The following is a 25,680-nucleotide window of genomic DNA, read 5'->3' as shown; positions in this document are numbered from 1 at the left end:
TTATAGCTTGTAAAAACCTCCTAAAACCCTTTAAAATATTTGCAATAATTAACCTATCACACTTTTTGAATATTTGTACGAATAAATGTCTTATGGTTGTACAGCTGTAATGAGTTGTCTTATTTAATGGACTCGGTAATCAGCCCAATTATTATAACAACAACAGCGTCCTCTGGTGTTCGCCTGGAAGAAATTCAGCAATGAGATGGAGAAGATTTGATCAATATAAGTCGTTTCTGTTCAATGTTGCTTTCAATTTTGTTATTTGACGAACTGTGACTAGTCGCCTATTTTGTTTCCAAATGTTTGAAACGTTACGGCCTCGACACGTCACGACCTCGTCAGTTATTTCTAAAAGTGCCGTTACATTTGTTTCATACAGCGTCGCTAACTGGGCAGAAATACGACATGGTTGACAGGAAACAATCTAGAGTAAGCATTTCCCCATAACATATAATCTTAGTTGTTGTATTTAGGCACTATATTAAAATCGTTGTTATGGGTAGAATCGGTTAAATTAACGTAAAAATGATACATTAAAATCTTACGTAAAGTTGTCCGACGATCGCTCACTGCAAATTGTTAAGTTTATAAAAAATGTGATATAACCTTTAATTGTATACACTGAGCTAAGCAGATGTCCAAAATGCTGTAGGTTTAGACCAAAGATGACGAAATGATTGGTGTCATGGGACAGTTTTTGTATCTTTGTAGGATGATTTTGACAACGACTATGGACGTGAATCGTTTGACCTCTTCCTTTGCTTTCTCACAACAACCTGTGCTGTCAGCAATTTCATTATCATCCTCGTTCAGATGTTTGCAGGACTTTCTGAGGTGAGAATGCCAAGTCTCAGTGAAATTAAAAAAGACAAAAAAATTTTTTTCATGAAATATTGCAGCATTTATAGTAAATAGCTTATCAATATCGGTCATTTTCTTAAATATTTTCATGTAAATCTGAAAATGCACTTCTGCCCGGAAATGATTATCCATCTCAAATGACATAAACTAGACGATTTGGCCGGAGCATCCGTTATCTCATCCCCTTCAACTGTCAGTCTGCTGCCAGTTTCATTTCAATATCAATGCAAGAGCTTCTGTCATCATTTACTCACCCTCTTGTTTCACTTTCTTCTGCAGAACACAAATAAGATATTTTGAAGAATGTTGGTAACCAAAAACATTCCCCATTCACCTCATTGTATGGACACAAACCAATGCAAGTGAATGGGAACCAACGGTTTTCTGTAACCACATTCTTCAAAATATCTTATTTTGTGTTCAGCAGAAGAATGAAAGCCATACATGTTTGAAATGACAGGAGGGTGAATAAACTATGAGTTTTCATTTTGGGATGAACCATCCCTGTATTACAGTTTAGCAAACTATTCCTTCAAAAAGTTTGTTTTTAATAACATATTTTTGTTATTTGTTCAGAAACAGGCGTTTGCGTTATTTGTAAGCGAGCAGATTATTTTGACAGTCTTCATCTTGGAAATTCTGGTCAAGTGGAATAATGGGTTCAAGATGTTTTGGAGGGTACTTTTTCTCTCTTTTGTCTTTCTCCTTTTCCACCTGTTACTTTGCGTCACACCACATGTACAAATGAATAAATACAATTTATGCTGAGGCCCAAAACTAACAGTTACAATGTCTGCAGAGCTGGTGGAACATTGTAGGCTTTGTGATCACTCTAACTCTCATCGTGGGAAACAGGATAACCAGTAATCCCATAACTCAGATTATTTGCAAGTGAGCAATAATGTATTACCTATACCGCATGTATTTAATACTTGGAATACATTCTATTTCAATGCTTATAATAGACAAATGTGCAACGAGACATTTACTTAAGGTAACTATTAAATTGGTGTTTTAGGGTGTTACGTATGGTCCGTATCAACATATGCTTGGCGTTCTCACAGGAAGCAATGGCGATAGTTCAGGTCATCGGGGATTTCATTAAAGACACCTTCATGATCTTATTCCCCTTTTTGGTCTTCATGCTGGTATACATTTAAAGGCGAATACATACATATGCACATCATTTCTATGTAGTGCTCGCTTGTTTGACATTGGTGCCTGTGCTTTGATTCTGTTATCAGGGGTTTGCAACATTTGGTGTGCACTACTTCAGTTCTGTTCCTTCGGCATTTGGGAATTTAGAATCTGCATTCTACACTTTGTTTATTTGTGTGACCGAAGATGGATGGCTAGAAATCTACAACAAGTTTAAGGAGTATATGCTTGTGCTTAGTGTAAAGATGTATCAGGTGGTAACTTGTAAATCATTATTCTGTCTTCAGCATTGAGTGAACTAACATTTGTTTTTTAATGTCAGAGACAGGTTCACAAGCTTACTGTACTTCATGATCTTTATCTCCTGTGGCATCTTTGTCATTGCAATGATTGAGGTTCTCTTCATGAATAACTTGACAAAGTTGTGGCCGGACGTATGGTTGAAAGATAGTCTGGCAGACTCTGAGGTATCTGTAAAATACTTATGTGCCGATTAAATATATTACTACAATAAATTTACTCTACTGTTGAAATCATCAGGAATCTGGTGATGCATTATTGAAATCAGTTCGACAGTAATCTAGTTTCCAATAGACTATGCAGGATTGCTTCCGCATTTTGTCTCAGTCCGCTCTGCCACATCTGGTGCACAATAGCCTCCATAGGGATTACAGTCAACGATGTGAGACAAATTATTCAAACACTACTAAATACATCGACAACCAATAAAAAATCACTTAAAAAGACTTATCACTTGGTGACAAATGATCCCCAAGAGAGCAGAAATTTCTTAGCCGGCTGAGATTTAGCAGAACAACCTGAAGTGCGTAGAGTATTCTTTTTGTTTAGTGTGTAGTTGTACAAAAAATCCAACTATATATATCCTAGGGATAGGATCTGTCACCTTAAAGGAACAGTTCACCCAAAAATGATCATTCGGTCTTCATTTACTTCCTTAAATTGTTTCAAATCTGCATACATTTCTTCGTTTGATGAACACAGAAAAAAATATTGGAAGAATGCTTGTAACGAAACAGGTCTTGGCCACCAAAGTAGGAAAATTAGTTCATAAATGTCTTTGTTCTCTACAAAATAAGATATTTTGAAGATTGTAGTAATGCAAACTGTTCTGGGCACCTTGAATATCATGGTCATTTTTATTTTCTTCCAAATATCTTTCTATGTTCATTGGAACGAAGAAATGTATACAGATTTGTAACAACTCAAGGGTGAGTAAGTGATGACAGAAATCATATTTTTGGGTGAGCTGCACCGTTTAGGCAGTAAGCAACAACATAGGAGCCACCAAGAACACCTTAGAAACACACTAAATCCTAACTCCCTGTAAGGCCATTACAACAACCTAGCGTTGCATCAGCAGAGAATGTAAACAAAAACAGATGTTTATCATACAAGAAAATGTTTTATGGAACAGGACAGGCCACATCTTAGCGCCATATTCAAGGATCAGAGTCATGTCGATCAGAAGTTTTTGGAGACTTGGTACCCGAAGAATCTGACTCCTGAAACCTATGATGATATAGTCCGTGTCATGTTAGAAAAGGACCTTAAGGAACCTTATGAGATTCAGCGAGAGCTAGAAGGGTCGGTTTCAATGTAGTATGAAAGTTTGCATTTTTCAATTACATTAACACATGGTCTATTCTAGACTTTTTTGTAGATATGGACATAATCTTAAATCTGTTTTTGAATGTTTTACAGGATTCTAGAGGAGGTTCTTAACAACCCTGCAAACAACATGCAGGATTACGGGCCTAAAAATAATAACTTTACCCTAGAAGAGACAATAATTGAGGAGGAGCTTGCCACTGGAGACATTCTCACCGCTCTCCTCCACTTGGACCAGGTGAAGTCTAGATATTTTTTGTTAACATTTAATAAATTATTTTCTTTTATTTTTCTACAAAAATACAGTCAGATATGCAGAACAACCCATTAATAAAAAAATCCATGGGGTGAATTTGTTTCAGGCAAACCTTCTGGACACCCGCACCACTACACCAAACCTGAACGAAGGTGTGGCATTACATTTAGGAGTTTCATGGGAAGCTTATGGGGTTTGAAACTCTCAATGACATTGGATGTAAAAATGACGAATATATATATGAATATTATATAAAAAGATGATGTTACGAGTTAGTGAGTAGATGTAATCAATCTTTACTGGTCATTTCACTTTTATGTTGCATAAGTGTTTTAATTGTCAGTTGTGTTTTTTTAATATTGTAAATAAAAGAATGATCAGTTCATCAACGCTCTGAATATACAGTAATGTGAAGGGTAAATTCACCCTACAGTTTCTTTAATGGCAACAGCAGGTTTTGGTCCTATATGAGTCCAAATATAGCCTTTCTCTGGACGAACTGGTATTGTTGGAAAGGGGGAACTCCTTGATTTAAAATATTCCGACGGGGCATGACATACAAATTCCAGGTATTCCATTTTTCTTGGCAAGTCCTCTTCAGGACCTAAACAATAAAAGTGATTTTTAGTTGAGAAAACAATGCTCTGTATAAAAATATCTTCAAGTCAATCTTTAAACAAAATTTGTTAAAAATGTAATATAACTCACAGTACCAACAACAACTCTATAAAATCATCAAACACTAAAAAGTGATCTTTTGTTAAAAATATTTACCACAGAATTGAACAGACTGCAACGTATGTTGGGAAATTTCAGACCCAATTAGTTTAACTTGTAAAATTGTTTAATAAGATTACACTTTTTGACAAGCTGGGCAAACTTTTCACATATTTTGAAGAAATACTCAAGTCGTCACAAAATAGTCTTTGTTAGCAAGTTGAACACAGTCTTATTCAATACATATAAAATACATTTACTTCTCCTAAAAATATTTGCTTAGGTTACTTTACATACTTGTCAGGGGAATATTCTTTAACAGGTGTTTTATAATGCATGCCCCGATCAGGGCTGTGACATTCTTGATGATGCACTTGACTCAAGTTATCCAGTTCAACCAAAACACAATGGCATTTTAAATACAGCACATCTGTCAGCAAGAAACGAACGGGAACTCACCAACAATGTAAGTGCTTGGATCGAACTGATCTCGGGGACTGGTTTGAGTTGGGATCAGCCAAGTTAATGCAGCACTTTTCTCGCAGTACTGGTCCTGGACGAAACCCCGAATCTGAGCGTAATACGGTTTACCATCCTCCTCGTCTATTACTTTAATTACATCTCCTATTTGATAGTAGACGCCCTGGCCAAACGAAAGACATGTTGGTAAATATGGTGGAAGTCAAAAGAACAGCAAAATAAGAGTAGGAGAAGTTAACATAACTTTATTTTTATTGACACTAAAACAAACATAACATAAACACTTATAACTTATAAGACATCAAAATAAAAAAAGAACTGATGAAGGAAAAATCAACATTAAATTTTAAATAACATATAAATTAAGGATATATTTACATTTACATTTAGGCATTTGGCAGACGCTCACATTGCTTGTATCCTATACATTTTACATAGGTATTTGCAATCCCCTGGGATTGAACCCACAACCTTGCGTTGTTAACGTAATGCTCTTACCACGGAGCTACAGGAAAGCTACATATAAAAAACAATTACTGAAAAAACAACATCATTATAAAATTCCAGAGACAGCATATTAAAAATCTCCAATTAAGTTTTTTTTGTTAGCAAAAATACAATTGTGTCTTTTTTACAATTAAAATCTATCATTAACACATTCGACCAAGGTTTCGAATTATTTTACTTTTATGGATATTATATTTACCAACTAATATCATAAGATTCGCCATACAATCAAACGATATATTTTTTATTCTAAATATATTAATACATCTTTTGCAGACAAATTACAACTAAAGCTTGTTTTCTCTTGGATGTTCAAAGATACATTTCCCCCAAAAAAATCACATTCATACAAAACATTTCCAGTTTCTGATCTAAACAAAATGAGCAATTTCCACGTTAACGTAGATTCTTACCTTGTAAAACATGGACTCTGAGGTAATGATAGTCGACACTGATTCTGGTGCTTTGATAGGCTGCAAAATACAAGTGGTTGAAGAATAAATCCATGTACAGCACGTTACAATGGGTAAAAAAATAAGGGGGTAACTTAATGGTAACTTGCTTACATTTTTCAATTTGAAAATGTGTCGTCTTCCCTTTCCTTTGGTTGACACTTTTTTCTCGGATGCTGGTGCCTTATATTTGGTGCTCCGTAACCGAGCAGATCGTCTGTGGATTTCCTGTTTGGACTATGGTTAAAAAACACATTATCACGCCGCCTTACAAGGTTTCTAACATGACAAATGCATTTTTTTTTATGCATGTTTACAAATAAAAAAGTCAAACCTGTTTTCCTCCACCATTGTTCTGCTGAATAACGGATGAAACCGACGCTCCGGATGCTCCACTAGATGTACTCTTACCTGTGCAGTTGTTGCACAGAATTTCTCCCTGGCTTCCCTTTTTCCACATAGAAGAAGAATTGGTCTTGCAGACAGCACAACATGGTTTTAAACCCAGAGGCATGTTTGCCGAACACAAGAAGCCTGCCAGCGATGTTGTATATTAAGTATACAACGGGGACTTGAGAGCAAAGACTCGGTTTGCGAGGTCAACACTGAGCCACAGTAATGTATAAAAATGCTACAATTCATTTATTGTAATTGCGAAAAAGCATCATTCGTTTTAAAAACAACGAATGATAGGCCCTTGTGTTTTCGCAGGCAAATCACTTCCGGGTGTGTAACTTAAGCATTGCAAATTAAAAGTCTGCCTTTCAAAATACAAGTTAAATTGATTTCCGGCTGTGGGATTAACATGGTTCCATGTTTTATAAAATACTTGAAATCGTAAATAAACGTAAAGAAAGATTTTACACTTTAAATGTTAGACAATCCTTTACCAATAATTTCTGTTTATTGGCTATGCACATCATACAAATTGGGAATCTATTAAGTATATGTCTGTGAAAACTTAAAATACAATTTAAGTTGAATGGTAATGTTTAAAAAAATAAGAAAAGAAAAATTCAACCACCATAAATACTTCAGTAGCAGAAAAAGTCCTTCTTCACACACGACATTGCAATTTACTGCCAGTTTTTACAACTAAATATTAGTGTAAATTTATCAGGGAAAAAAACAAGCTAAATGTGCTAAATAAAATAACCCTATTATTTTTCCCTTTTCTTTACTCTATGAATGTACTCTATGACCCACGCACTTAAGATTATTGCAACCTTTTACTGTACAAGACACGGGTCTGATGTATAAACCAAATAGTCTACAGAGGAAAAAAAAGGAATGCATACTTTCTAGCATTAATTTGCAGACCTCAGTTGAATGCAAAAAGAAACCGTACAAAGTCACACTCCTGCGCATAGATAAAAATAAAATAATAGACCCTTCCACTAACTAAAACTTTTGTATCAATATCAATACAGGCTTCAAAAACATTGCAGCACTTAGTACTGCTGTTCTTAAAAATACTTAAAAATACCGATATTTGCTATAATCAGCGACAGACGTTGGCTAATCCGTGAGAAATGCTAAATGGTGTAGGAGTACTTTATTGTCAAAGGTAATATAAAAAGAATAACTTTTGGTGCACATAGTAAATCATAAACATTACCACTGTTACATCTCTGTGTTTCATTAGAAGACCCTTGGAGTGCCTTTATGCATATTATCTATACATTATTCAGAAGCCCCATGATACAGCACAGGTTATCAGAGGTATTGTTTGTAGTAGTCACAATAGATAAGGTCATAAATGCTATCACATTTCCAGGAGTGTAAATTCACATCAAGTAATGTAAAAAAAAAAAAGTCAATTGTAAAAAGTGTTGTACTGCAGTACAGTTCACTCTTAAAATTAGGTGTTTAAAAGGTTCGTCACATCGATGCCATTGAAGAAACATTTCGTTTTTTTTAAAGAACCATTTCTTTCTCGTCTTTTCATAATCTAAAGAATCGTTTTTCACAACAAAGAAAGGTTCTTCGGATGTTAATGGTTCTTTATGTAACCATTTAGACAAAAAAAGGATCTTCTGTAGCATCGAAGAACCTTTTGAAGCACTTTCGTTTTTAAGAGTATAGGATTCAGATCTTCCGAAACACTCCTCAAGTGAAACGTGTTGTGCAATTTGCATCAATTAACTTAAATATGGCATGATTAACAAAATGAGTGCCTTCAAAAAGATCCACAAATTGGCACTGCTAAACATGAGATCTAAAGACAAAATATAAAACACACTGCTAAGAAAATGGTGGCGTGACTTCACACACTGTATCACAGTAAATGTAAGAGCCCAGAACATGACTGATGTATTCTCATTCAACTCACCAATCACATATTCGCTTCTGTAAGTGTTTTTAATACTCATTTCATAAATTCATCTCTTCACTCTATAAAACGTCAAACTTTAAAAGATTTATGAATTTCCATTAGATCACAAAAAGCAAGATTTTGAAGGATGTCTAAAGTGACCTTGGCCTGACGTAATACTTTCCAAACATTTACTTTCTCACACCGTCATCATATTTACTTTCATAATAAAAAACATTTTCTTTATTCTTCCCCCAAATGCGATGGTGGAGCGTGCTACAGAGACGAACCCCATCGCAAGATGTTCGTTCTTTACTTTTCCAGAAGCAGTTTTGCTTTCATTTAGTGTTTTGGCACAATTAGAGCACTCAGTTGTTAAACATCATTGGATTCATTTCTCACACAAGGTGCACTTGTTCCTCACACTCTGAGGAGAGCTCGCTTTCCTGGGGATCAGGATTTGCGTTATTGAGATCTACTCTGCTTTCTAAATCCTCAGGGTCTGGCTCTACTTTAGGAGGTTGTGGATCATCCACACATTCTAGTTCTAAAAGCTGTGCTGTCAACAAAGCGCTCTTCTTTGTCAGAGGTGGGGAACAATGCTCAGACATCCTCAAGTCAACCTCCTCCTCCTCCTCCTGTGGTTTGGAAGGTTGTTCGCATCCCTCTCCAGAACCGGGCGGCTCAGGATTTGAGGTGGCTGAAGGAATCAGAGCGATGCTCTGCGGGTTCATATCATGAAACCAGGCCATGATGTTGCCAAGCAGGTTGGCATCGGTAGAAGGATCCAGGCAGTCTGGGTCATTGGGGTTGAAGGCGTTACCCAAGGCATTGGGGTAGGAATTCGTGTTAAAGGGTGTAAAATGGCTGGAAATGTTGCCCAGTCTCATAAGGCTGTCTCCCAGTTCTAGGAGCTCTGAACTGCTCATGGAAGCTCGGGGAGGATCCAAACTATGTGGGGCATCAAGTCTGGAGGGCAGAGAAGAACCGATGGCACCAACAGAGGCGCCGTTACCGGGGATGTCCTGATGTGCAGAGTCCAAGGCCAGCCCGGACTCATGCAGGGACAGCTGAATAGCCAACAGAATATTGGGGTCATCCTCATCGAAAGACTCAAGTGCCTGCCGGACAAAACAGGAATAAAAGTCAAATTCTATATGGATGTTGTTTGATCATTTGCAAAAGTTAACGTGTGAGCTCGGTGTATGTGAGCAGTCAGGACTGATAATGAAAATGGCCTCAATACATCTACAAATGCAGCTTAAGTCAAAATTTCAAATGGTCTTTCTGCAGCTGTTTGTTCAATAAATACATAGTAAAATAAATATTTACAAATAATTGATAAAGAATTAGGGCAGTTTGCACTTTGACCAGCGTGGGGCGCCAAAACTCAGCTGTATGCGTATTAATCGTGCATAAATGTTACAATCTGCAAACGCTGTATATACCGTGGAGATTCCATGCCTTTGTGAACTGCCTCCGTTGTGCATTTCTGTAAACACAGATTTGACATATGTAACTAAGCAATGCTGTGAAAAATAAAACATTTTTAATTCATTAACATGAGATGAGTATCAAGCAGTTGTACCTAAAGGATCATTGGGTTGATGGGATTCGGGGGTGTTGCTGTGGAGGCTGTGCAGTCTGAGCAGATCTCCTCTACGCCGCGGTCTGTGTCTCCGTCTGTACTGGAACTCCGAGTACTCCTGCATAAACCAGCACAAACAGTTTGATGACAAAAAAGTATCAAATAAATCAATGTACCCCTTAACAAATGATCTGACAAGAGAGAAGTAAACATAGTATATAGTCAGAAAGTATATAGGCACTGTGGACAATTGTGTTGTAGACCTATTCAGGGCTAAGAACAACAACCAGAAATGATTCATGAAAAGACAATTTCTGGAAAGAAGCAGATATTAAAAGACTGAAAGCAGATATTTCATTCACGGCACACTAAATGCATGATAAATAATCTACTACACTGTCCAAGTTTTTAAGAACGGTGAACTTGACTACAAAACAGAAACACGTGTAATGCCAAAGATTGACCATTTAAGTGAGTAACAGCTTAATCTGGATTTTCCAGGATATGACCGGCCTTGAAACGCTAGATTGTACTCAATTTTACTAACAAAGCATATGGCAGTGGAATTGCAGAATAAATGTATGGGACATTAGAACGTTTATAAATGCATACTAGGCCAAATTGGAAAGGAAGTTTGGGTTTTCATCATTTGGTACCTGTGGCTGGCCTTCTGCACTGTAATTGATCTCACGTTGTGCATTCCATCCCTGTACTGGGTGATTCCTCACCATCTTTGGACACAGAATAAGATGACTGCTAGTACTTTACAGCAACACAGCTCACTTACATTCTAACATGGACATCGCAGAGAGTCAACAGTCTAACCCTGAGTGACTATGAAACCTTTGCAAAAGCAACCTTAATAGGAGAGGTTAGTTAAAATCTGAAATGCTGATGTGCCGATACCTCGGGTGAGGCAAATCCCAGATACTCCCAGTCCCAACTCCCACCAGCAAAACTGCAAAAAAGGAAATGTTACAATGTTATGTTTAGTTTTATGCACTTCAGCACATAAATGGTACTTATAAGGTACAACCCGGACATGTGGATGAAGAAGCGATGCTCCATATCTTTTACCTTCGGCGTGGAGCTTCAGGAGAATCATTTGGAGCAACACCTCTAGCCACAGAAGCCAAGAACTCTCGTCTCTTCTGCTGCACCAAATACGTAGCGCTGATAATCTTATGGCGAGGAGTGCGGAGGTACGGCCTGTTCACCTTCTGAGCAAGGTCCTCAGTGACCATCTCCAAATCAGGTCTGTGTGTTAAAGCAAAAACACGTGTAAGAAATGATTGTGAGGGACACAAACAAAACATACCGTGTTTTTGTAAAACGTCTTGCCTGCATAAGTTCAAAGATTTCTTTTTTTGTACTTTTGGGCTCCAAGAAGAAGCTGTATGGATAAGAGCACTTAAGGATGCGTCGGGTTTTCAGAAGTTCGTGAACACCATCCTCAATAAAGGTTGTGTCAGGTGGGGCTCCTTCCCCTTGAAACGAAAATTTGGAATCTTAGATAATTGGAATTTTAAAATACATTTATTTTATATCAAATAAATAAATATACATGCAATTGGTTAATAAATAAATAAATGCAATGCTTGTATCTAAAAAACCACCCAGTGCAGTATATGTGGATAATACAGTAATAAGTATAACATGCTTGGTTTGCACTCACTTATAAAGGCTTTGCTCAGTTGTTCCATCTTCTCCTTTGCTGTTTTAAGGAGCCGTTCTTCTAACTGGTTTAAAATAAATAATGAATGATTAATGTCGCAATCACTTCGCTGGAACATTCCAGTAACATTCAATACAAATTTTCCGACCTGATAACTGTGTTCGTGGTTCTTGTATCTTGTGTAGTAATGCATGAAACGGTCGAGTTCCTGAAAACTCTTGTGCTTTTTCTCTGTCTGTAGGGGCAGAAACACTTTCAACAAGGGCAAGACAGACATTTTTGTCTTTTAGTCACAACAAAACTGGATTTCATTTGTGCTTTAAAAATATAGGAACAGGAAAGGGACTTGAGATTCCTCAATCACATGTTCGACTTTGTTTTAGTGTGACAAAGTCATGTGCTTTCAATCTTTTCCTGGACTTTGTTTACCAGAACCATCCCAGCAGTCCACGTCAAATCACAGAAAGACCAAAGAAAACATATTCTTTGCATGTTTGTACGCCCATTTCTGAAGCTTTAATTTGATACCTGCATATAAACAAATGTGGTTCTGTATATGATGATTTGAATACCTCCACAGTCATTTCCTTCGTCTGTTCCTCCACCTGCTGGATGACTTCGTAGCGTGTGCAACGATAATATCCTCCAGTAGAGGAGCTGTGTTTCTTCCATTCCTCCAAACAAATCCAGCAGAAATCATACTTGCACTGCAGATAATAGAAAAGCAAGACAGAACTTGTCAGGATGATTTAACATTAACGTCTGTGCTTCAAAGATGCGATCGATCGAGCACAATGATGGAACAAAGCCAGAGCTTTTGGCAAGCCAGGACCTTCTAGACTCCTAGACCTAATAGTTCATTCTTCATTTAAATAACCAACTCATTTCTATGATGAAAAATGGCAACATGGCAAATTAATTTGCATATCAAATGGTTGCACGTTTCTTTTAAAAACAAAGTTTAGCATTCAGAACCAACTGTCGATGTAAATCTGAATTCAACCTTACAGGATTAACCGAAATCCCTGTTAAATTCACGCAATCACGTTTTTCTATATTAATAGTTCAATTAACAAAATGAATTAGAGAATTAATACTGTAAACAAAATTTAAAAAAGGAGCTTTCACTTGGACAAGACACGACACACGGCTTGTTCTAATGGTATTGTCGCGCCGCATCCAGTATGGACAAAATGTAAAATTATAATTGGTTCTAATGTCTTTTTTCGCATCGCGCAGGTCGCCTCCGGTGTAGACACGCTGTTATTCCAACAAATATTGATTTCTGAACAGTTTCTAAAATACATGTAAAACATTTAATTGTTGTTTAAACATGAATATGGTTTGTTTTCTTTGCAGAATTCGAGATCTGCAAACACTTAACCTTCTATGACTATTTTTGACTGGTTTGACCCATTTCGATTTCCAGCAAATAAATGCAAATAAAAACATTTTTATTTAAGAGAATTGCTGTCACTAGTACACAGAATGAAACAAAAAATTTAATTTTACTTAAAGGCATAACTAAAAAGTATACTACTAAATAATAGTAAATAAAAAACTGTAAATTATTATGACGCATTCTTCTAATTCTTTCATAGATGTATAGATTATAATTTCAACTGTGTCACAAAACAAGCTGCATTTGTTCACAGAAAAAACTAATTATTTGAATACGCTTGAATGCAGCCTACTTACTAGCCACAAACCTCAAATGCATAACCATCAAGGCGCTATAAAGTTGATTTAGAGCATGTTTTGATTTTAACAGCCTAATAGAGAGAATAAAGGACACATTTACCAACCGCATTAAATAAATCTGTTTATGGTCAGGAGCTGCTGTTCTGATGTTTCTGAGTCTAAATCATTTCCACTTGTTGGAACACATAAACAGCATGTGATGTTACCAAGCAACCAAGATGTCTACTTAAGCAACCATGGATCGGGTACTAATAAAAGTCTTTTTCTCAAAAGGGAGGTCTTTGATACTAATTTAACACTAACATCTAATGACACATTGTAATGTGTCAACATGTTGAAATTGCTCTGGTTAAAATGCCCTATATTTGGAAATGTTTGTTTGTCTATTTAATTCAAATCAGACAGAGCATTGTAAATTCTGCCAGAACATCCTCCAAAAAAACTGACCTAATCCACAACAGTAACTATTGAAAATCCAAAACAATATCTTGAAAAAGAGTGTTTTATGAGAAAAAAGTTCAAACTCAAAATAAATACAACAATATTTGATTATTGTTCACATTACTAACTATAAAGTCAGTCGTTGCAAATGCAAAATATTTTCAGTCATACAGAAATATCTTCTTAAACACTTCTCAAACGATCCCCTTGTGTTCCAGTCAGTCATATCGGTTTGTTCAGACTGATGGCAGATTTAGCATATTATGCAAACTACCCATTTAAGCAACAGCATGCCGCTTGTTTTACTTCACAATATACACAGCCGTCCAGGCCAACCGTGCATTTCACGCTTGTTTTCCTCCATGTGCTGTTGATGCGAACAGCTTCCCTTCCCCCTGCCTGCGCCTGTCACAGTTAAGCCTTCATTAAGAAAATAACAGTGAGGCTGAGGCCTCCACACTCTCTTTGTTTAAACACCTGCATCTGACGTCAACGAGCCTGTTTGCATCACACACATCTTGTGTCAGGCTTACACAACACACACTCAAACACACACAAACACACACAAACACAAGCACACAAGCGTGATATTTGTAAGAGATTTTAGAAAACAAATCTTGTTATTGGGTAAGTGCGCAAAACAATCCTCTGATGCAAGCTCATGTGGACATGCTACCATGTGACTTATCTATAATAAAATCCTGCAAAAACCTTTTAAAGGGGTGATACCATGAAAAACTGACTTTTTCCATGTTTAAATGCTAAAATCGAGTCTCTTGTGCATCTGCCAACTCAGAAAATGTGAAAAGACAAATTATTTAACTTTTTATAAGTGAGCCTATCTCTGCAAGCCTTTGAGAAAGTGAGCGCATCAAAAATTGCTCTCTTAATGACGAAAAAGTTGTTTTTATTGTAATATTTCTGCCCCTTGATCTGAACGTGTCAACCCATTGTTGTTTTCGCATGTGTGAAGTTTCAACACCATGGCAAAAGTAGCAAAGCTAACTTTTTTGTGTAAAAAAGGGGTGTAATAACCCCTTTAAAATCGAATTTCTTACCGTTTAGTTCCCACTTCCCTCATATTAATAGAGTATCACATTCATTTTAATAAGTTAATAAGTAAATAAAATGTAAAACCACAATTTACAAGGCATATGGTTTCAAATCTTCCTTACAGAAAATGCACATAGAATAATGTTCATATTAAATTTGACTAAACGTGAGTTTCTGATGCCTCTATACACATTGATAATAACTTAATTTATAATTAATATTTAATCTTAGTTTGCAGTCACCAGGTTGACATTTGGATCACAGACTGATGTTCTGCCCACGTTGTGCATTCTTAACTGACCTTTGCACACTGCATGTGATTACAGCCTTCGTTTTTCTGGATTGGGGACTTGCAGTTGGCACAAGGCTTAGAGTTGGTGAGTAACCACAAGCAGTTGGCAGCATCTTCATAGGCTTCACCCACACCAGCCACTGTACAGAGAGCTCATGCATTAAACCATCATCTGTGGTGAAGTAGTTTGATTTAATGCAGGGTGAGAAAAACAACAATGCAGTCGGAAAATTGAATTTTAAAAAGCATTTGTAAAGACCTACATTCTTCTGGCCTCATTTCAGACACCTTCTGCAGCCACATCTTCCACGTGTCACAGTCAGAGGGTTCATGAGCATCACCAAGACACTCCCTGACAAGGAAATGGAGAGATAAAGATGAATGGTGCTTTGATGGCGTCACATGATCTCCAAGGCTAGCCGTATGTCTCTTGTCTTTTGACTATCCATTGTAGCGGTTGAGGTGTCATATTTATTTACTTATTGTTTTACTCTTAACGCCATTCCAGCATCTTCGCCTGGTTGCCGAGCCATCAAAACCAATGCATACGCAAGAAATGGTTCTATGTGTCAAATGGTTACATTTTAAATGAAAGTAAAACACACTTATTGAGAACCAAAAGTCACACATACAGGCGCTGAACTTTAAACTTAAGTCCTTAAACTAAATGAAATCATCATATTTTTTACATGAAGTGCACAGACCAGGTAACCAGCTTTTTAACATACCAGCAGAAGAGATGGCCTTTCCCACAGTCGACAGCAGGGGCTTTGAGCAAGGAGAAGCTCAGCGAGTCAGAAGCTCCAGGACCGGGACGAGTCAATCGTACGGCTCTTTCACATCTAGCCACAGGGCACCAGCGAATGGCAGGATTATTATCCACAAAAGCCTGCAGATGGAAAAACAGTAAAATGTTTTCAAACGTCCCATTCATCTATTATTCGCCCAAAAATTAAGCTTTGGATTCGGCGCATGTTTGTTTACAATATCTTTCTGATATGACTGCAGGCGTTTTTATAGTAACGCAACACTGACGCAAAAACCAAACCAGCAGCATGATGCTGTCAGTATTCGGATTCAAAGCCAGTGCCAGACAGTCAATCATAAGAGAGGAGAAACAGCTTTGAAATGGCCTCCGGTGCTTTGTGAGTTCCAATTGTACCTTAATGTCAAACTGCAGATAGCGTTTATCCATCTCTTTGGAGACCACGCTTTCAATGACCTCCACGGGAACCAGCTGGAAGCATTCATAAGCAGGGCAGAAGATGTTATGTGCTTCTCCATCTTGGATCTTTAGATTCAAAAACCTGAAACCGATAAATAGTGCTCTAAAATCAAGAATATTCTAAGGGGCTGTTTCCCGGACAGAGGGATTATCTTAAACCAGGACTAGGCCTTGGTTAAATTATGATATTTAAATCGTTTTTAAAAACATACTTGACAAAAAAACATAACTGGTGGGCATCTTGAGATGGAACAATTGCACTGATATATTTTAAGATGTGTCAGTGCAAGTTGTTGTCGATTAAGACATTAAACAGTTCTAAGCATCAACCAGTGACAAAATTCCTTAAAACAATATTGGCTTTGTAGCAAAATAATATTTGAAAAAACATGTTCAGACAATGGGGGAAATTAATATATGATGAAAATCTTTTTTTTAATTATTATACTTCACCCAAAAATGAAGATTCTGTCATCATTTGCTTACCGTCATGTCATTTCATACCTTAGAGCATGGCACTAGCAATGCCAAGGTCATGGGTTCAATCCCAGGGGCATATAGTTAGAAACAAATGTATAATACAATGCAATGTAAGTTACTTTGGATAAAAGCATATGCCAAATGTAAATGTTGTTGGAAAAGTTACATGGTAGTCAAATGTGCCCCAGAATTGTTTGTGTTCCTAAATTCTTCAAAATATCTCACTTTGTGTTCATCAGAACAACAAAACATACAATATTTTCTTTCTTACTATGGTAGTGGATGATGTCACAGAACTGAAAATCCTTACAAATATCTTTCTCTATGTTTAACAGAGCAAAGAAATGTATACATGTATATAGGACAGAATTTTTATTTTGGGGTGAACTATACCTTTAAGGTTGAAAAAGTTGAAATCATATTCAACAGAAGAATATTTTGTTGCTCACACAACAGGTCTGTCTTAAAATGTAAAACACTCTATACTTTATTAATCCGTTACCTCCAATGCACTAATGCAAACTTACAACTATCTATTAGTATCATCTGATCAGACCTGTAGTGCTTACCCTTCCCAGCATGCCCTGCAGAACTCGTGCCCACACGACATGTCAACGGGGTCCTCAAACACAGATATGGTGCACATGCAAATCCCACACTGCATGGACATTGGAAACATGATAGTGTCAGATTGCATAAAAATCATTTTCATTCGTTCAATGCAATGCAGCAATATGGCACACTTTTATAGCCCCAGCAGTAAAGAAACTGTGAATAAATGACTTGAATATACATTTTTGGATGAACTATTTTCAATGATTTAAGAAAGTGAATCCAACCAGGACAAGGTCGTCAGTAGGAGAAAGGCTGATCTCATCAGGGGACGTGACGGATGAGCGGGTTGTTCTGGGAATTTTAGGTGAAGGCAGTGTATCCCAGGCGTTGTAGCCACTTGGAGGTGGAGTCGGCATCTGAACACCTGAGCGCTGGCAACAATCCTCTGCATTAGACATCCAGTCTTCCAGAAGTTTCTCTCTGTCCCAGTCTGTTGAGCAGAACAGTATATTTAAAACATCCAACAGCAAAACTTTTTTCTCCAATTATTTCTCACAATACGCACTTTGGATAAAATCAGTTTCTGGAAACATCATTATTTAACCACCAGTCCCTTTTAAATACATGAGAGAAGTGCCAGAAACTTTATTAAAGAGTAGTGCGGTAGCTTGGTTAATGGCCAGTTTGGCAATATTATTGATTAAATAGATTTTTCTGACACAGTTGTTCAACCATGTTGTATGTTCAAAATATAAGGAAATACATAATTGTAACAATGGGAATTTCAAAGTACATTTTAATTTTCTATCCGATAGAAGAAGCTGCTGTCTGGGAGCAACAGTTAATTCGTACCATGAGCTCGTAGCAGCGCCTCAGCCGTGAAGAGCGGAGCCTGCAACATATCCGCTGTCTCCACAATCAACATGTCTTTCAGTCGCCGCAAATCCTGCAGTTTTAGTCCTTCATAAGGCTAGAGAGAGAAAGAAAGAGGAGATAAATATGGACGGAAAAGAAAAGCGGTTTGGATAAGATACAGAGTGTGTGTGTCAGAGAGAGGGGAGATAAATGATGACAGAAGGGAGGAGAGGTTTGCGAGAGAGAAAGAACGATAGAAAATTTTAAATGAAGTCGCCAAGCCTGTATCGAGAACATCAAAATGAAGGAACGATGAGTACCGTCATTGGCATTATAATATATATTGTCACTGGCATCACCAGTTTATCTCTCCTGTGACGCTACATTACTGTGCAGGGATGTATAATGGGAAAATGAGTACAGTTATAAGTTATAAAGAAACTGTATACACACACTAAATGTTAAATAAATGTTGTTAATACGTTGTGTAACAAAAAAGTAGATGATAAATGTTCTTTGTTTGTGAGGCTGGAAACTTCTGTATGGAAACTTCCTGCGCAATGGAAATATGTAAGTGTTAGTGTACAGTTGTGTACATCAAAGTAAAACTGAATGGGTTTATTTTACCATAATAACAGGCTAAACTGCGCAATATTTAAGTTATCTGAACCAATAAATAAAAACAAGGACATGAAAAATGTATTTATAGTAATTAATAATCATACTTCGCCTCAGCTAAGAAAAACAGTCCATTACAAAGTGGAAAACAAGGCTGCTTTAAAAACAACCCCTGCCACATTATAACAATAAACAGCTTTCCTGTACCTCATTGGTTAGAGGATGGCGTTAGCAACGCCAAGGTCAAGGGTACGATCCCAGGGATTGCACTTACTTAGAAACAAAATGTGTAGTATAATGCAATATCAGTCGCTTTGGATAAAAGATTTATGCCAAATGCATAAACGTTAATGTAATATTACTGAAGTCATCTGTTAATTTTCATCATGATCGATGACTGAGAAGCCAATTGCATTTGTATGTAAGAGGAGTCCGCAGTTTGATAGAGACATGTACAGTATACACCCTAATCTCTATAAACTAGGAAAACACAGGTGTACCTCTCGATGGTCAAGGGTTGCATACTCTGCTTCTACATCCTGGACTCCAGCATCCTGAGAGAAAACCATTTGAGACTCTAGACGGAGTGCCAGCTCCTTGTGATGCCGTCTCTCTGCTGAGTCACATGGCGTTTCCCTTTCGTCATTCTCCACAAATAAATCTGCATCACTCTTTAGCAGCAGCTGCAGCAACAGCAAATCAAATTTATAGGACATTACACCAAAGCAGCTGTCAAATCTGTAAGTATAACTATGTCTATTATTACCAACCTCAACACAACTCATCATCCCAGCAGCCGCTGCGTAATGCAGGCAGGTGTATTTTTTCTTATCTGTGGCGTTGACGTTGACACTCTCATATTCGCCCCGGTCCAGCTTGGCTCCGGTCCACAGCAGGATCATCTTGATGCACTCAGCCCGCTTCTGTTCGTCCTCCTGAGGACGGTTGATCCGCGACTGCAGCGCCCCCTCGCCCAGCAGGATCTGAGGGCCCATGCACAGCAGGTGCAGGGCCGTTTCATTCAGAATGTTGCACTTGTTGGGGTTGCCATCTCTGGAGAAAAGGAAAGACCTGGAGAAAAAAATAAGGATTTGAAATTTAAGATAAAGCTGCAAAAAATATAAGAATCTAAAATAAAAAGGAAAACGTCAATGATGAAGAAATCTGTTTGTAGTCCTGATTCAGGACCAAACTAAATATTTTGGATAATGCATCTACCATTTTAGAACGTATGAAAGTGCCAAGAAGATAGAAGGCTTGAAATTATAATGGTCAATAATTACATTTTAAGGTCATTCATAGCAGGTTTGTCAAAAAAATGATAACAGGTTCAACTAGAAGAGTGACCTTAGGGATTTCATTCAGCCATTAGGTCGAATGACTAAGCGCTTTGTTCTGGGAAGTCTGTGCTTCTGGCGCTGGCAGTTTATTAGTTAATGCAACTGAAAACAACGGTTATAATTCCCCAGGTTTTGTTCTCTCAACCTGAAACTGCACCGGGGAGGCTAGTAAGACTGGTTCAACCACCAAGAAGCTGATACAGACACGTTATCCATGCAATATGTAAGGTGAAAATTTTGTAATATGAGTCTGTCATATGAAGTCTTGATAAACCACATCACAAGTATCCTATGTTTGGCTAAATGCCTGAGCTGCACACATATAGCCTCTCAAAATTCTGGGTGTAGTCTAGACTGAAGGCAAGGTCCTTGATGTTTTTTCTAAGAATGTGTTGCAGCCAAAAAGTGAATCAGAATTCTAGGAACAGGATACCAAGGTCTGGTAAAGCTTGTAAATACATAACCACATTAATTTTGCTCGCGTAGCTAGGGTGGCTTTAGCCATTAAACAAATAAAGGACACAAAGGGAAGAAAACAGGAAATACATGTCCGCCCAAACAAAAGTACATTCTTTGAACCAACAATTATATCAAATATTATTGGGATAATTGTGGTAAAGCTATGAAATGATATATTATTGTGAAAAGTTAATGAGGCAATTGGTAATATTGCAATTTCAGTCCCGCTTGCGTCTTACGAATAGCGTAAAATGTTACTTGATTATCAAAATGTCAACATAGATGTGAAATGACAAATGGTTGTGGATAAATTGTTATTCTCCATAATGCCTTTTCCTATGAAATATGGGAATAAATTCTTTTCAAGGTGTGCAAAAATAGAAGTTGGCGATTCCAGCATTATGGATGTGACATTTTCAGTCAAAATTTGAAATATAATTCTCAGAGAATGTATTTATTTAATACCAATGTGAATGAATAAATAAATGAATGAACGAATGAGGAATTTATATACCGCTTTAATGTGTATTGCTATATACCCAGTGAAGGGATTTGGCCAGGACTCTAGGGTTACACCCCTTTGCTTTACAACAAGTGCCATGGGATCTCTAATGACCACAGGGATTCAGAACCTCGGTTCTAACGTCCAAAGGACGAATATATTGAACCATATGTTTATATTTTAGTAAATCCCTAAGGATAGAGTCCAAACATTAGAAAAATATCAGTCTTAGCCTTTTTTTGGTTTAATAGAGGGGAAATTAATGCATTATGGATGTGACCAATAAAAAACATGTTTTTGAGAGACTGCAGGATTTCTGTGAATTAAAGGGGAACTCCGCCAAAAAAGGAAAATTCTGCCGGGAATTAACCTCAAGTTGTTCGACAATACTAGGACATCAACAGACAACAACACAACTAACATTTAGTGCTTTGAAAGTCAGTTGCGTTGCTGTCTATGAGGGGGAGTAATACAAGAAGAATGGATGTCCAAAGCGTGTTAACGACTTGAGGGTCATTTTTGGGCAGAGTTCCCCTAAAAATCTGGAAACCAGAAGCAATAATACCCAACAAATGAAGGAGGAATGGCTCTTTATAGAACACAAAATAATTATTACATTTGACATATTCTTCTGCAAATTTTTGAGGAAATATGGACCGTTGTGGATGTGTCAATTTCGATATAGACGTGAAAATTCACTTCCCAACGATGGAAAACTATGCTTTAAAAACACAAAACAAATGCTTCAAAACCAGACACTTATATACCCAAGACAAGTCCAAAGTTGCATTCATTTTATGTTCGCTGGGAATCAAATTCATGATCCTTGCCGTACTGATCATAGTCTCTCCACAAATCCTGTGTTTTCTGAACAACCACTCTAGCAGACTTCTCCACAGCAGGTCTATTTGTCATATTGGGAATTTTAGGTAAACTCACCCCTTTAATTGACGATCAGGCAGCTTATTTGGGTTTCTCATGGTATGAGTTTTTTGGCCATGATAAGCTGCCTTATCGACAAGTCCGATTTAGCATAATCAAATTTAAGAAATCAATCTGATGCATCAATAGCAGGAGATGAAGAGAGGTCTGCTTGCAGAAGCCCACTCTTCTCAGCCAACTCAAAGGGAAAAAAAGAAGTGAAAAGTGATGGAGGAGGAACAGCGAGTCCTCAGTAGCCAGCTGTCTTTACGGGTAATTATCAACCATTTTCTCAGAGGGGTGCATGCACTACATCAGCTTCAACGCGGCTCTTAAGTGATCTTGACTGAAATACCAAGTGCTGTGAAATTTTGCCTTGCGAAAACCTTGTATTGTATCAAAAATATCATGGTCTCCATGTGAGCCTACCATACCATGCATTTTTGCCTTGAATCCTGTCTGGTATGGCCATAACCAAAACGTGAAGGTTATCCCAAATGTATGGATTGCGAAGCTAACACTTTCATTCAGGTGACCATTCATTTGCAGAGTCTTACCTGATGAGGGTTGTCATGGCATGGCGCGAGGCGTAGTGCAGGGCTGTGTTGTGTTGATAGGGCTCCCCATAAGATGCGTTGGGGTCAAGCGCCTCTTTAAATTGGGGGTTACTCTCATAGAGCTGCCATGCCAAACCTTCGTCTCCATTGACAAGTGCTTTGCGGAACTTGGTGGCCGTGTTCCCCATGACGGGCGCTTTGGAGTGAGCCGCAGAGGGTCCCACATTCACTTTTTTAGTGTTCAACCAGTGTGAAAGTGAACCAGCCGCATACTGCAAGTCCTGCAACGTAAACACATAAAGAGGTGACTAATTTCTCAACCAAAGTCTGTTTTTTTTGTTTGTGTATTTACTCCAACCCAATGCCTGACTTGCAAATAGCTCTTTAAAGGCTTAAACTAATTTGCATGTAACAGTCACGTCGTGGAGAAAGAAACAAGTCACTAAAAATCACATGAAACTGATAAGTAAAAAATAAGTATAAACAATGACCTTAACCAGTGGTTTCAACATCTTTCTTTGTAATAATTAACATAGTAAATAAAAACAATCATGTGTTTGAAAAACAAAGCACAAAAAGCAGCTTCCAATTTCTTAATGAAACATCTGAACGTTTTAACTGTTAATATAGAAATAAATGAAACATTTTTCCTTAGAAAGACCCATATCGATAATTTATAAAAATCCCCCAACAGCAAAACATATATGTATGAACACACATCATCCACACATATGGACTTTATTTAGCTTTATATTGCTGATTTACATAAAAATCAGCTAAATGTTATAACAAGGAAAATGATTAGATAAATAAATAAAAAGATTTGGTCGTCCTGGCAACACCCTCTGCTGTTTAAGGAGAAAAAATGATTTAGTGTCCATCATGTTATGCTCTAATAAATCTACTTTCAAAGGGCAGTGGGAGAGCAAAGACCCTCTACAGGTGAAATGAGTGGAAGCTGGGCCCTCGACCCATTTTTAGGACATTCAGTCTGGTCTGTTACAGATCCAATTACAGCGACGGTCTGGGGAGATTTATCATATCATATAGCTTTCCTGTTGCTCAGTGGTTAGAGCATGGCGTTAGCAACGGCAACGTATTGTGTTCAATCCAGGGGAATGCACACTCAGGTACAATGTAAAGTATAAAGCAATGTAAGTCGCTTTGGACGAAAGCATCTGCCAAATGTAAAATGTAAATATCAGAAACACATTTTGACCACAACATTTTCTCTCGGGGCTTGACTGAAGCTGAACAGTTCAAATGTTCAGGTGGGATGACTGGGAACACGGATGAAATAAGAGCAGCACTTGGGAGTCATACAAAGGGAGGAGAGCATTTCTGTTCCACAAGCTTCCCCCACATTACAGCTCAACCATCGGATATATTGTGTGTCTATTAATGGAACAACTTCATTTGCATTCATTTTACAGGCAGTGGGCTACTTTCAAACAATGGAGGCTTTGTGTTAAAACACGATCCTCAACTGCCATTTTTCTCTTTTAACAATGTCTGTAGGACAGTAAGAATCAGCTCTGTGTTCATTCATTGCCATGGCTGATGTAATAGAGGTACTTCACCCTAAAAATAAAAATGATTCTAGCATTTACCCTCATGTCATACCAAACATCAATGAGTTTCTTTCTTCTGAACTACACAAAAGATGATTTTGGAGAACATTGGTAAGTTGGAACCAAACAACATTGGACCTCAATGACTTCCACTGTATTGATACAAATCCTGAGACATTTCTCAAAATCTTCTTTATTGCTCCACTAAGAGTCGTATAAAGGTTTTGAACAAGTTTAGGGTGAATACACTTCTGAGAAGACAACTGAACCCTCCTGAAAACACAATGGAAATGAAATGGATTTGATGGTAAAAATGGGACCTGTACTGTTTTAAAGGAAACTATAATGGTGTCTGGAAGATCCATCCTATGCAAATTATCACATAATATTTTTTTAAGTGAACTTAAATCTATACTTTAACATTTCATATGAAGTCCACACAAAGACAAATCTAACACAGAAACTCATAAATAACCAAGTCAAGATATTTCAGAATGAAGCCTTCACAAGTCTTCCAATGTAGGCCTACTGACTAATACCTCAAAGTATGTTTAGTCTCAAAAAAGAGGGAATTATTACTCTCCAATAACTTTCTCAAAGAAAAATATCTCACATAATCCCTCACCATCATAACAAACCAGGTAAAATTATATTGGATATTGACACTGTAAATTGCTTATTTGTTTTCAAAAGTATCTACAAACATGATGACAGGAAAAAGTGCACAGATCACAACAAAGCAAACATGACAGTAAAACAAATGTTACAGGTCGAAATCTCCTATCAGTGTTATCCAAGGTATACATTTAAAGTACATGCTTTTATAAAGCCACAACCAAAATAAATGCTTTAATAGTTTTCTATACATCAATTTACAGTGTTTACACAATATACCTGCTGTTCATCCTTACCTGTCTACCTATAACAACTGCTGAACATGTTCGCATGATAGCAATTTACCAACAAATTAATGCAAATAAATCTGTACTTTTTTTGCTTTGTACCACTCATGTAAAATAAAAAAATTAATTAAAAACAACCACACTTACCTCATCACTGATATGGACGCATCCATTAAGCAATGAGACATCAAATGACGCAACCAAGCGATTTGTCAGCAGGTTAGATCGTCATTGTTTTAGACAGTAGAGCTTCTATCATGTCAGAGATTGTATACAGAATAATAAAGAAGTGTACTGGTTTAAGGGTGGTGCTCGTGGCTGGCTGTGTTTGCTTGTCATGCTCTCATTTCATAGGACAATAATCCGCTTCTACTTCGTTGTGTTAACGGCAGATGTTGTGTTGAGCTCAGGGGCGCTTTACCGTCATCTACCGAGCAGGATGAGATAAGCATTGACCGTGCTTGAGTGTGCGTCTGTCCATAATCGCGAATGTCCGGTAACGTAAACCATGGACATAATTGGCATAATTGCGCCATCTATTGGAACGTTTTATAGAGTCCAATTGACG

The 25,680-nt window shown here is 37.4% G+C and overlaps 3 protein-coding genes across 4 annotated transcripts; 1 reads left to right on the top strand and 2 right to left on the bottom strand.

Moving 5' to 3' along the window:
• Positions 1 to 145: 145 nt before the first annotated feature.
• LOC130416064 (cation channel sperm-associated protein 4-like) lies at positions 146 to 4,138 on the top strand. Of its 2 annotated transcripts, none has more exons than XM_056742159.1 (10): positions 146 to 432; positions 715 to 837; positions 1,447 to 1,542; positions 1,664 to 1,755; positions 1,883 to 2,012; positions 2,109 to 2,242; positions 2,345 to 2,489; positions 3,458 to 3,627; positions 3,745 to 3,889; positions 4,014 to 4,138. In XM_056742159.1, the coding sequence occupies exons 1-10, from the start codon at positions 409 to 411 to the stop codon at positions 4,104 to 4,106; spliced, it is 1,152 nt and encodes a 383-aa protein (XP_056598137.1). In that variant the 5' UTR covers positions 146 to 408; the 3' UTR covers positions 4,107 to 4,138. The 2 variants fall into 2 exon arrangements, with proteins under 2 accessions (XP_056598137.1, XP_056598136.1); XM_056742158.1 differs by having other exon boundaries at positions 158 to 432; positions 1,441 to 1,542.
• A 49-nt stretch (positions 4,139 to 4,187) lies between these two features.
• On the bottom strand, positions 4,188 to 6,790 carry gatad1 (GATA zinc finger domain containing 1). The gene is made up of 5 exons (XM_056742163.1): positions 6,398 to 6,790; positions 6,178 to 6,300; positions 6,025 to 6,084; positions 5,084 to 5,267; positions 4,188 to 4,511 (listed from the first exon to the last, which is right to left on the bottom strand). Exons 1-5 carry the CDS (start codon positions 6,575 to 6,577, stop codon positions 4,330 to 4,332), a joined length of 729 nt encoding a protein of 242 aa, XP_056598141.1. The 5' UTR covers positions 6,578 to 6,790; the 3' UTR covers positions 4,188 to 4,329.
• A 795-nt stretch (positions 6,791 to 7,585) lies between these two features.
• On the bottom strand, positions 7,586 to 25,572 carry ankib1a (ankyrin repeat and IBR domain containing 1a). The gene is made up of 20 exons (XM_056740849.1): positions 25,260 to 25,572; positions 22,640 to 22,920; positions 19,631 to 19,931; positions 19,361 to 19,543; positions 18,240 to 18,357; positions 17,672 to 17,877; positions 17,402 to 17,490; positions 16,290 to 16,434; positions 15,856 to 16,016; positions 15,391 to 15,479; positions 15,137 to 15,267; positions 12,213 to 12,347; positions 11,789 to 11,875; positions 11,641 to 11,704; positions 11,284 to 11,452; positions 11,043 to 11,222; positions 10,872 to 10,923; positions 9,966 to 10,083; positions 9,826 to 9,869; positions 7,586 to 9,498 (listed from the first exon to the last, which is right to left on the bottom strand). The coding sequence occupies exons 2-20, from the start codon at positions 22,825 to 22,827 to the stop codon at positions 8,776 to 8,778; spliced, it is 3,183 nt and encodes a 1,060-aa protein (XP_056596827.1). The 5' UTR covers positions 22,828 to 22,920; positions 25,260 to 25,572; the 3' UTR covers positions 7,586 to 8,775.
• Between the last annotated feature and the right edge of the window lie 108 nt (positions 25,573 to 25,680).

Source organism: Triplophysa dalaica, chromosome 25, assembly GCF_015846415.1.
Source record: "Triplophysa dalaica isolate WHDGS20190420 chromosome 25, ASM1584641v1, whole genome shotgun sequence".
NCBI classification, from domain to species: domain Eukaryota; kingdom Metazoa; phylum Chordata; class Actinopteri; order Cypriniformes; family Nemacheilidae; genus Triplophysa; species Triplophysa dalaica.
This window is presented reverse-complemented; position numbering and strand designations above follow the sequence as displayed.